At 32.5% G+C, this 13,471-nt stretch overlaps 1 protein-coding gene across 2 annotated transcripts in view; it reads left to right on the top strand.

Annotated features, from left to right (window-relative positions):
* BOLL (boule RNA binding protein) overlaps window positions 1-13,471 on the top strand; it is a 61,036-nt gene that overhangs the window by 45,893 nt on the left and 1,672 nt on the right. Inside the window, exon 11 of one of the 2 annotated variants that reach the window (XM_045806399.2) lies at window positions 6,485-6,863. The exons of the other annotated variant lie outside the window; for it this stretch is intronic. Within the exon in view, the coding sequence (XP_045662355.2) occupies window positions 6,485-6,508 (24 nt within the window). The 3' untranslated portion in view covers window positions 6,509-6,863. Of the gene's footprint in view, window positions 1-6,484; window positions 6,864-13,471 lie in introns of those variants that run through there. 2 annotated transcript variants of the gene reach the window in all.

The following is a 13,471-nucleotide window of genomic DNA, read 5'->3' as shown; positions in this document are numbered from 1 at the left end:
TGTTACACTTCTCACAAAAATTAATTCAAAGTCGATCACAGATCTAAATGTAAAACACAAAACTGTAAAACTCCTAGAAGATAACATAGGAAAAAATCTAAATGGCCATGAGTTTGACAGTGACTTTTTAGATACAACACCAAAGGCATGATTCATGAGAGAAATAACTGATAAGTTGGGCTTCATTAAAATTAAAAACTTCAGCTCTGTGAAAGACAGTTTCAAGAGAATAAAAGACAAGCCACAGATTGAGAGAAAACAAAAACATCTGATAAAGAAATGCTATCCAAAATATACAGAGAATTCTTAAAGTTGAGCAATTAGAAAATGAACAAACTGATTTTAAAAACGGGGCTATGGCCTTAATAGACACCTCACCAAAGAAGATATACAAATGGAAAATATGCATATGGAAAGATACTTAACATAAGTATGCCAATAGGGAATTGCAAATTAAAATGAGATACCACTATACACCTATTACAATGTCGAAAATACAAAGCACTGACAATACCAAATGCTGACAGGGATGCGGAGCAACAAGAACTCTCATTCATTGCTGGTAGAAATGGTACAGCTAGTTTGGAAGACAGTTTGGCAGTTCATTATGAAACTAACCATACTCTTACCATAGAATCTAACCGCACTCTCAGCTATTAGAATACCCTAGTGACTTGAAAACTTATGTCCATGGGGGACCTGGATGGCTCAGTCGGTTAAGCATCTGCCTTCAGCTCAGGTCATGATCTTGGGGTCCTAGGATCAAGCCCCACATCGGGCTCTCTGCTGAGCAGAGAGCCTGCTTCTCCCTCTCCCTCTGCCTTCTGTTCTACCTGCTTGTGCTCTGTCAAATAAATAAAATCTTAAAAAAAGAAAGAAAATGTATGTCCACACAAATACCTGCACACAGATGTTTATAACAGCTTTATTCACAACTGTCAAAACTTGGAAGCAACCAAGATGCTCTTCAGTAGGTGAATGGATAAATAAATTGTGGTATATCCAAACAATGGAATATCATTTAGCGATAAAAAGAAATGAGCTATAAAGCCATAAAAGACATGGAGGAACCTTAAATACATATTATTAAGTGAAAGAAGCCAGTTTGAAAACACTACATACTATATAAGTTCAACTATATGACATTTTGAAAAAGGTAAAACAATGGAAACAGTAAAAAAGTGAATGGTTGCTAGGGGGTGAGGGAGGGAGAGAGGAATACAGCACAGAGAATTTTTAGGTCAATGAAACTATTCTACATGATAGTATAATGATGGATACATATCATTATACATTTGTCAAAACCAATAGAATGTATAACACCAAGAGTGAACCCTAATGTAAACTATGGACCTTGGGTAATAATGATGTGTCAGTGTAGGTTCATCAGTTGTAACTGACTGCCAGATGTTAGTGGAGGAGGTTACCCATGTATGAGGTTAGGAAGTCTATGGGAACTCTGTACTTTTCTTTTTTTTTTTTTAAGATTTTTTATTTATTTATTTGACAGAGATAGAGACAGCCAGCGAGAGAGGGAACACAAGCAGGGGGAGTGGGAGAGGAAGAAGCAGGCTCATAGCGGAGAAGCCTGATGTGGGGCTCGATCCCATAACGCCGGGATCATGCCCTGAGCCGAAGGCAGACGCTTAACCGCTATGCCACCCAGGCGCCCCAAGGAACTCTGTACTTTTCTGACCAATTTTTGCTATGAACTTAAAGCTGTTCTAAAATATTAAGCCTGTTTTTTTAAATTATTAAGGTATTTAGTTTCTAATCTATATTTTGAATTATTGATTTCCTATATTCAGTAGTATAATTAGTTGTGGATGTGCCCCATATGAAAAATAAACATTGAAATACTGTTAATAATTGTTTCCTATCAGTCCGTGATTATATTGTCATAATTATGACAATCTTTTCTTTGTACTTACATCTTCTTTAAAAGGTAATGTGCATTATATATAATATACATATTATATATTTACTCATTATAATGTATAATTATTGGAAGTTTTTGTTTTCCACACAAATGGCTACACTTTTCATCTTCTTAATACATTTTAAGAGATAGTATATCCCAGCTCAATCAGATTCTCTAAAAGAATTAGGGAATTACACTAATTAAGTTCAGAATCATTTTGCTGCTCTTAAATATACAGACCTGCATCTTGCTGCCTTTGGTTTTCTTGAAACATTAAAATTGTATCTGAGATTGCATTAAGATGGCCAAACTGAATATTATGTCACTTTTTATACTTGAAATGTTAATGATGATTGTGTACAAGAGATGGGGTCTATATGCTGTCATGAGTACCTTTGTAGTAAAAAAGTTACATACTGATTTCTGAAATGGTGTTATTGAATAATCACTGTTCTAAACATTTACATTTAATCTCAAGGAAAAGAATTACTAAAATTCTGTACTGAGTTTTAAAGTTAATTTAGTCTGAAGAACCCCCCCCAAAGAGGCTGTGGATAAAAATGTATTGCAATATAACTTATTTCCTTTATAATCCTATATATTTTATATTTAAAAACATGGTTCTGAGAAGGGATCCATATACCTCAGTATACTGCCAAAGGAGTACATGGCACACATGCACACATACACAAAAACAGTTAACCTCTCGCAACTATTTATGAAAACTTATGTTGTACCTGTAATATAGAGAGAGAAGAAACAAAAATTAAAAAACAAAAAGTTTCCCTCTGTGTTAGTCACTTTATTTCACTTGTAACATAAATTTTTGCAAAGAGGAACGTCTTTAACCACATGTTCCTAATTATAAGAGCTTTTAAGTCTTCCATACGGGTTGAGGCTATTCAAACTAGATAAGCAATAATATAGGAAGAAGGTTGATAAGAAATAATACCAGCCAGACATTGCAAATACAGTTTACCACATTAAATAAACACAACTTACTACAACAAATATTATAACAAATGTAATTTTCTATTTAAAAAACACTAATAGTCTGTGTTAAAAAGTCAAGGCCTTGGAAGTATTAGAAACAAACTTCAATATTATAGTTCTTTGTGCTTTTGTAAAGACAGGAAACTCAATTTCTGATGGTAAAACATAGAATAAGTATGGATTTAACTTAAACATTATGGTAACTAGTGCACAGATACTTACTAATCTTATATATCTAAACATGTACCTAGTTAATCCTGTTCTTCGTAGTCTCAAAAACATTAGTTTCAATAGTTTCTGAGTTTCTTTCACGGTTTCTATTAAACTTGTAATGTCTGATTTTGACTTTCATTTAATCAAGGTGAATCCAATATATTTGAGGTTGGTGATAATTTATTTCCACAATATGGAGTATATACACTCTTTAAATTTAAGGCATCTTATTAAGGTTTTCCCTCAGAGATTTTCAGAAGCTCTCGGCCTGAAAATTTCTTTGCAGCCTGAACAGGTTAAAGCAGGCGTCAACAAACTTTTATAAAGAACCCAATAGTATATATTTTTAGGTTTGAGGCTACACAGTCTCTATCTCAACTATTTGATACTTGTAGCATGAAAACGACCACAGATAAAATATAAACAATGAGTTGACTGTGTGCCAGTAAAACTTCATTTACAAATACAAAAGATGGACCAGACTTGGCCTGAAGGCCATAATTTCACAACTCTTGGGTTAGCCCATTGCTAGGATCATGCATCCTCGTAGAGTATAATGTGAAATACAGTACAAATGCTTTGCTTATGTTTCCTATTTTTAATTATTTCTTTTTAATCTATTTTTAACCTAACATGAATAATTTGACCCTGGGCCTCTGAACTACTTTAATATTTACATTTGTCATCAGTTCTTACCAGCCAAAATAGTTATTAATCAATGTGGGGTAAGTGTGGATAAAGATAATTTGAGGTATATATTAATGACACTGCAAAGGTAGGTATTAGTTGATACAGTATTCTAAGTCAATGTTATGCTTCTTTTATGGGGGGGAAGCTATCTCGTTGGTGATATCTGCATATCCACTTACATATTTGCATATCCAGTTACATATTTCCATTCTCAGTTTGAGCACTTAATTCCCTTGCATCCTGAGTCTGTCATTCCCTCTGATTGGACATTTTTTCTCATTTTACTCGATCTTCTTTCTTTCCCCTTTGCACGCAGATTACTTGGATGAGCATCTTCTTTTTCACAAGAGTCAACTCATCAAATCTTAATCCCTTACAGAATTGGAAACTTTTTTTGGATAACATCATCCCCTACTTTAAGGATATATAATAAGCAGTAGGATTTTGTATTACATACTTCACTAATGATGTTTTAAATTCATCTGTTTTGAAAAGGCAAGAAGGAAGAGTACAGGGGTGTCTTTTTCATTCCATATGAAATTATTGTTCCTTCAGGACTGAGATCTATTCGAACTACTCATTTAAGATTTATTGCCAAGATTTGATGACTTAGCCAAATTCCAAGGTCTCGTCCTAGTTCTTGTCCTCTTAGATTCTCTTTAATTCAATTCTGTCAACAGCCTGTGCTCAAATTTTATTAATTCTCAGATGTGGCTCTCTTTCCTTACATTCACTTTGAGTTTTCAGTATCTCTTTCAAAAATATATTTCTTCTTTTAACAGCTACTAATCATGGCACTATTCCCTTTGCCCTGGAAACTGTTTTATAAGGGAGTTTTCCTGTTTTCTTCTGCACTTTAATAGTATTTAATAGTGAATCTGGCCTTAGTGCTCTGATTCTCTTCCTAATTTAATCCTAAAAAAACAAACAAAAAACACCCGAATGAGTGGTCACGCCCTCCTCTAACTCAAAATCACGAATACACAATTTTTTTACATTTTATTTTCAGAATCCATATCTCCTACATGTTAGTTTGCCCATCTTTCTTTTCCCCTAAAATCAAAACAGTACCAGTGATTTTTCTGACCTCTTGATGCTACATGGTCTATTTATATTATGTCTCCTTTTCGGCTAACTTTATAAAAATAATATATGTGTCTTTCCATTGCCAAATCCCTTTGTTAAGCTCTATTATTGCCTAACCAGATTACTATTTCTTCAAGACTTCTCTATCTTCAGTTTCCATCCTTCAGTCATGTATACAATCTGAGTTTAGGTTTTTTAATTTGAAGTAATTTTTTCTCTTAATCATTCTCATCAACTGTTATGCACATCTTTCTAAATTCCTTACCATTAAATGTTATATTCTCCCTTCAGTATTCCCATACTTATAAACCTAAATTATTCATATACAACTATTTCTAGTTCTTTTCTTTGAGCTATAATGAAGCAAGACTGCTCCTGTTCTCCCTAGACATATGAAGTCTTCAAGTAATTCCACTTACATAGAATAGTTTGGCTTCACGTCTCTATTTTTCCTGAGAGTACCAGAGCATATTGCCAATAAGCTGTGAATAGTTGACCAGGCTTGAATAGCTATATATTGCCACAAATTTCATTCATTTACCAGATACTTATTGAGCATCTCCATGTGCTAGCCAGTATTCTAGATACTGAGAATAAAGCAATGAACAATACTGAGTTGTATTGGACAGTATTGAACAAGCCAGAGAAATTCAGGTCAGTCTATAGAGTTTAGCAAACCAAATGAGTTTGAACCCCCAGAGTGATGCTGTCCCCAACAGTAACCACTAGCCACATAAGACTAATTTCAATTTTTAATTAATTAAAATTAAATAAAATTAAAATTCAGTTCCTCAACTGCAACTAGCCACATTTTAAGTGCTAAATAGTTCCATGTGGCTAGTGGTTACCATATTTGACAGTGTAGATATAGAACTTTTCCATCAACAATTTCTATCAGATAATACTGCTCTAGAGATATTGGAAAAATATGGAAAATTTTGAGCCTACCTAAAATTAAAAAAATATATCGTGGGACAGCTTGGTTACTGAAATTAAGAGCTGACTAACACGCAAAGTGCCAAAAGGATAGTAGCAAGTAGGTGTTTCTTTGACCCAAACTAATCTTAACACAAAAAAATCTCAGGATGACACAGATACATGGAATTACTCTATTATATGGCTATCCTACCACTGCCAACTTGAAGAGTACCAACTTGAATGGTATCCTACCATTCCCAACTTGAAAACCCTTTGGGTTCTGAACAACTTTCTAAACAGCCTTCTGCCAAACTCCCCTTTTAAAAACCCACCTAATAATGTTTTCAAAAATAGAAGGAATGTTTTATCTCACTTGTTTCTGTGTTGACCTGTTCCTCATTTTTATATACTAAGCATTGTACTGTGACACTAGTTTAGAGATTGTCTAAAATAGATTGTAAGCTCTGAGAGAGGAGGAAGCAGTTCTGGAGCCCTCCTCATCTCTAGTCTCTCATTTCTTAACACTCTAATATAATTATTACACTATGTTCTGCAAGTACTGAGTAATGTTCATTGATGTCCTACATTCATCTACCCTAACTTGCTTTTTCTTTCCTGTTCAGTCTTTCTGATCTATATATTTTCTTTCTCTTTACTTAACAGACAGTGTGGAGCATTCATTATTAAGACAATTGGGCAGCTCTAGTCCAGCTCAACTGATTTCTTGTCCAATGATCCTTGTGTGGCCGAGATCCAGCTTCAACGAACCGGCTAGAAGCTGCCCGTTGTGACACTTAGGGTTAGTTAATACCTCGCCATACTTATTTATTCCATTATAAGCTGTCTAAATTTGATGAAATTTGCTTTTTCAGCTGTTCTACAAAACTACTTAGGTAATTGTGGCATGTTGGTTTATGTGTTAATCTAACTGTAGTGACATTATCTACATGTTTTATCCATTCCATAAATAATAACCACATTGGGAATAGTGAGGTGTCTTTCATTATCTCTGCTTTGTGTTATTTCTTTTCCTTTCAATCTTTTAGAAGTAATGTTTAATAGTCTTTGCTATTTATTTTAATATTTAGGATAAGTCCTTTCTAATCGAATTTTTAATACTTTCATGCTTTTTAGTATAAGTACATTTGATCTTAATGATTCAGTTCCACTACTTGCTATTTTGTCATTTAATATGCTTTTGTCTAAGTTTTTATTTGTTACTGCTACTCCTTATTTAATTTTGCTTCTGCCATGGTTTTCAAAATTTGAGTAATATTTATACTTTTTATAACATTTTCAAATATTAGAAAAATTCAACATGATCAGTGTTCTTACCTTTTCATGTGATTAATTTGACTGTATTAAACTTTTTCTCTCATATTTATGATAATGCTGCAGCCTTCCTATAATATAAGCCATCTGGTACCAAAATTTGTATAATATGGATAACCTAGTAGAATTGTTTTGATAAAAGAAGGGCTCACCTTTGACATGATTCCATAACACTGACTGATATTCCACTATATTTTGGTGTTCTCCGAATGCTTTAATCTTCTGAACTTTTCTTCTTATATGTTACCAATATATTCAATTTAGATGTTATTAATATTTAAAAAGACAAATATTTTCATAAAAAGGCAAAACTATTTCTTACACGAAAGCAAAACTTTAAATTCTGATTCTAAAGCCAATTCTTATTATAAAATTGGAAAATAGGTGGGGAGGAAAAGCCATTGTTCAAAAGTTACAGAATAAAGCTTAAGTGTTTTTAATCACTAAAATTTCTGTAATAGTATAAAAGAAATCCATTTTACATTCATTTGCCTTTTCTTTTACTACCTAATTTTAGGAGAGAAGAGGAAAATCCACAAATATTGGCACTACCCTAATAAATCTATCTCTCCTCTCCTCTTTTCCATCCCCAAATGTGTACATGTTCAACAGCAGAAGCAGAAATGATAGGACTTAGATCCCAAAGATTTTCCTGGTGAGTCAAATAGGGTGCTTCTTTTGAAACCATAATGAATATGTTTGTCAGCCAAGTGGTTTCATGAGAACAGCAGGACTATATGATTATATACTAGCATACAAGTATCCCATGCACATTAATTATTCTCAGTTTTGAGAAATATAAATAGACTTATTAAATATTAATAGACTTATTAAAGTCCCACAATGAAATTTCAAAAGTTTTTGTTCTGTAAGTAAACATTATTAACCACTGATGTTAAAGATCTTTTAACAGCACTATCCTTGAGAACAAAAAAATTAATGTTTTGATTTTCAAAATGTTAAACATGATGCTAAACAAATCCTGGACTGTTAATAAAAATTAATGATGTATTATTGGATAAGGCATTTTTATAATAATTGATACCCAAGTATGTTTCTTCCACAGAGCTGTATAGATTATATGCATACACACATATACTATATACATACACATATATAATTTACATATACACATTATATACATATGCATATATATAATTCATACATATACACTTCCTTAGAATTTAGCTTTATTTTGAGAAGCTAATTAAAACTGCAGAATTTATTGTCAACCTGTATATATAGAAAACATCATCATCTTTCCTTATGGCCTGGCTTGATAGATCAAACATGTTACTTCTAAAAACAGAATGAGAGGGTAAAAATTCTCCTTATGTAACTAAGTAAAACCCATTTTAATTTCTTTTTTGTAGTATATCTTCTATACATAAATTTAAAAAGTTTTTATTTACTTAGTTCCCATTTTGAAAGGCCTATCTAAAGACATTTGAAATTCACTGTGTTAGAGTGAAATGGATAATACAAATATTAATATGTGTACCAATCACAAAGTAATAACTTTGCAACCTGTTTTCCCAAAATCTCTAATATAATTAGAGATAGAAAGATGGTAGCATGACAAAAGATAAAGGATCTTGGAAAATTAAGACTAACTTCCTTTCCTGTCAGCCAATTTCAGAAGGACGGCTTAGAAAAAGAGGTATGATTTAGTTTATAATACTGTTTTATAAATTTCTGCCAAAAATGGCAGTACACTATTTTCAAACAAATTTATACATAACTCCCAGATGTAGGAGTGTATTTCATGGATTTATGCTATATTTAACTAAAACAATGAATTGGGGTCATATACACAAAAAAATTTTATATCTTTCCCAGAAGTAGTGTTTGGTGGTGGATAGTATTAAAATACAGAATCAAAGGACTAGAAAAGACTTTACAGGGATATCCAATCCAACTTTGATCTCATGCTTCAACATGCCCTATTGTGGTAATAAATTTTTAGCCCCTAGGCCTATACTTTGACTAAAATGTATTCTGAAATCTCTACAGACTTCTGGGGAAAGGAGCAAAATTTTCCAAAGGGTGGGTATAATAGTCATAATCGGTGCTGTTTCTTTCAACTCTATTCAGTGTTTCCATTCCTATGCATAAATTCCTAAAAATACGCTATCAGCTCTGTCCTTCCATGTTGAGTACCAATCTCTGATTAGCAGCTGCAGTTATTGCTATTTGTTGGACCTTCTATATATGTTTTTATCTCTTTGCTTTTATGTATTGCATAAAGTTGCTAATATTTCCTGCATTCTCATGATTCCTCTCAGAAATCAAGTGCCATTCAAGACTACTTGTTTTCACATTGTCATTTTTGTCCTTTCCACCTGATATAATCCTTCTTCAGTTTTCTATATACTGGTTACCTTGATACCTACTTTCTGACCTGTCAGGATCCGTAAAATAAAATAGCAGGCATCAATTTTAAATTAGTGAACTAACAGATAAGGTCCTCCAGTTTTACCATTCTTTTTAGGTATGCTGCTTAAAATAGCATCAACTAATATAATACCAAGCTTGATTGTATTGAAGTAAAGATACACAGTAACAGGCTGAATAGTCATTAAAACATTTTATCTAAGCTAGTGAAAGATACTATATTGACATCTGACTTATTTTTAAGACATGTAATTAAAAATTTTTCCATCTACTGATTTGTCAGTTTTCCTCATTTGATATGTATTTCTTAGTTAAAACAAGCCAATACTTGATTATTTACTAATATTTTGGTACATAATTTTCTTAGTGAAACTAGTATATGTTAACTTCAGTTTTGCATTTCTGTCAAGGTATGTACCCATGAGTAAATGTTACTTAGTATTTCTCTAAAGATGAGTCATGAACGTCTTGGTGTACTTCTTTCCTTTGGAAAACAGGGATATGAAAAGCTGCCTCCCTATACCTAGGAACTAAATCCCTCCCCTTCCTTCCCTGCTAAGAGCTTTTTCCTCACTTCAACCCTTTTACTTACTGGTTTTTGTTTCTCATCAGAGAAAATTTGGGAAGCCCTAGATCCTCACACTTCTTTGGGATATACCTACAAGATTCCAGTAGGCCTAAAAAGAGAATTTTTAATAAGAATGTTCTTTGTTTAGACTTTTTTCTTCATTTCTTCCTTCATGGAGTAGAAAAGATAGAATACATCTCTGAGAATTTTTCTTTCGTGGGAAAAGTAACACTTTTGAGAAGATGGAAATTTTTTGTGTTGTTATTTTGTTTTATAAGGAGAGTCAAATTTCTGCTCTAAAGTCTAAAAGCTTCAGAATAAATGTCTCAAAGTTTTCAGCATTTATTTACCTCCCCTTACTTAACATTAGCAAGTTCTGTGGCATTTTTCTCTAGATCTTTGATAGGTTTCAGTATTTTAAGAAGTTTTCTCTTTGGAAAATTCCAAGCTAAAAATCAAACTGTACTCTTCATATCCCATGAATTCCCTAAGCCTACCAGTTGTCCTCTTTCAATCTGGAAAGAATTCCCTGTCTATACATCTGAATATCTACTTTCCTTCCCACTTATTTTCCAAGTACCATATCCTCGTTGTTTGAATCAATTAAAAACAAACAGCTGAGAGTGCTAACAATGAGAAAGACCTCCCTCCATCTGTTTTTTTCCCCATTCTGGCTATTAGCATTCTGAGGTACCTCTATTTTCTATTTTGGATAGAATTTCTCCAAATTTTTAGAGATCCTGATTCTTTTTTGATCTACCCAACGCAGTTAACTTTCTTGGACTTAAAATGATAGGGTTTAAGGATATTTACTGTGTAGTCATTATTTATGCAGTCATCTCTGGTTTCATTTTCATATGTGGCTCTATACTGAAAGAAAGGAAATGCAATCAAGTATACTTAATTTTGGAAGAGTTTTGCCCCATTCCAACCATATTCAATGATGTTGAAATTCACAGGATATTTCTACAAAAGATATCTACACTGGGCTAAATATACAATCTAATAATACTAACTTTAATTCTAGATTTTGGAAATAAAAGCAGGAAAGAAAACAAGGATCCTTCGTTGCCTCAACTTAACTAAGATTCTGATTTATGATATAAACCTAACACTATACAACTCACTTAATCATTCACTTGCTTCTTGAAAATTACTTTCTAAATCATTATCGCCTTTGCTTAAATGTTGTATACCCAATACAGAGAATTTAGCCTTCCTATTTTAAATGATAAATTATTTGGGAAAATATCCAAAATTCATTCTAAAGATCATTTCTTCAAATAAATCATCCACTTGGTCTTTATTAAACATCCTTCAAACTAAATATATTCATACTCTGTAGGTAAAGAGATAACCAACAATACAGTTTTCACTGACAATGATTTAATCTCAGGTCATGCAGTTTCAAAAGAATCTTGTGTCTATTGTTAATAAAGTACAGTTCATTCTATTATAATAAGACAAACTTGTAATTAGGGTCTATCTGAATAGGGTCATGTGCAAGAATGTGACTACATTTTTTCTCAGAAATAATTACATACTCAGAGATTTGCCAAGTTCCAATATGAATATTAGCTTTAACCTTTTCTGAAGTACGATTATATGGATTCAGAATTAGGAGTCCTTGTTCTCCAGCACTTACTTCCTCTTGAATCTCACTCCCAACTTCATTGATAAGCAGCAGAGACTTGATTTGATTACCTTTAAAGAAATCAAAGCTGTTTACCTATGGACAAGGTCCTCTGATGTTTTGTCAATCATACGAACTTCTGCTTTCACTTCTCTTTGTAGAAGTTGTTCTCGACTTTGCTAATCTCTGCTCCAAGTTCTTACTATATGTGGAAATTATATATTCATCATTAAATCAGGATACTTGAGAATGAAAGGGGACACTAAAAATAATTAAAATGATACAATTTTTGAAATGTGTACTTATTAACTAATAAAGAAGTTGATCATATTAATTGACCTATAAAGTCATTCTATTCAAAGACTATTTTTCAAAAATAAAATTCTAATAATATAGTAGGCATAAACCTAGAACGTCCCAGGGAAATTGGAATGTTGGTAACACTATTAATATATTACAAAATGAATGTAATATTAAACTGGGATCAAAAAGTATAGTCTGAAAGGGTTTAAGCCTCAAGGGATAGGCCTAAATTCCTCTATTACTTTAGCCCTTGAAGCTTTATGATTTTTGGTTTATTCATTGATACAGCTACATAAATTGAATTATGTTTAGGTATAAGCCTATTTACCTATGTTATAAACACGAAATCATAGAATCATATTAACTTGAAAACTACGAAGTCTACAACTGTGGAAAATACTCTTAAGATACCAGTCTTAAAATATTGGTAACTTAACCTTGTAACCAAATTTGCTATATAATAACTAGGTAGTTCTCAAGAAAAGCTTTGGTTTAGTCATTGAAGATTTGAAGTCCATGATAATCTTCCTTATAAAAATTATTAACTCTGCTGATAATTTGCCATAAAATCTTGCTTAGATTATCAAATTTTTGCTTACCACATTATTCCAAAGTAAGAATAACCCCTTATTTTTATAGCACTTTATAATTTACAAGCACTTCATGTATATTATCTCATTTTGTCCACTCAATATATTTGAGAAATAATCAGGCAACTTTTATAAGAGAAGTGAGGCTTAGAGTAACAGAATTGCCCCAAATGACATTACTACTAAGTGGCAGAACCCAGACTTTTGATTACTAATAAATTTCACCAGTAAGGAGGCAAGTGATTTCTGGGGAGTAGAGGAGCTGAGAGGGGAAGATCCTTAGAGAACACAATACTTTTCAGAAATAATTTTTGCCCAATCCAAGAGTATGGACCATCTTTCATTGAATCACTAAAATTAAATTCTATGCAAATTAAATCTTAGACAAAAAATGTCTATTCTAATCCCTTAAGCATCTGGGATTCAGAATCAGAAAATATTTCAATTCTAAAATAAATTATGATAAACATGAGACTGTTTAATCATGCTTTTAGCAAGTAACTGAAGCATGAACAGTTTCCTAACCAAAACAGTGGGAACAGAATTGCCCTATAATTTAATTTTTTAGATTGTTAATCAAAAATTTTCTTTAAAAGTGCTGTGCAACTCAGCATTCTGGGAAATATAAGAAGGAACACAAGGTGAGAAGAAGGGCCTTTTATCTCTGAAAACTTTAATCCCTCTGATAGCGAAAGATACCTGTAAGTGGTACCATCTACTCTATTTTGGGAACATGGCCATTTCCACCTGTTTCTGGAAGCATAAAATCCACCAACAAAAACAAATAAGCCTTTGGTTGCTTTTCTTCTTCCTTTCCATTCTTCTTGCTA

The sequence above is a fragment of the Ursus americanus genome, chromosome 1, assembly GCF_024610735.1.
Source record: "Ursus americanus isolate L20-20 chromosome 1, mUrsAme1.1.p, whole genome shotgun sequence".
In the NCBI taxonomy this organism is placed as follows: Eukaryota; Metazoa; Chordata; class Mammalia; order Carnivora; family Ursidae; genus Ursus; species Ursus americanus.
The sequence above is the reverse complement of the archived record's forward strand: the minus strand, read 5'-3'. Positions and strand labels throughout refer to the sequence as shown.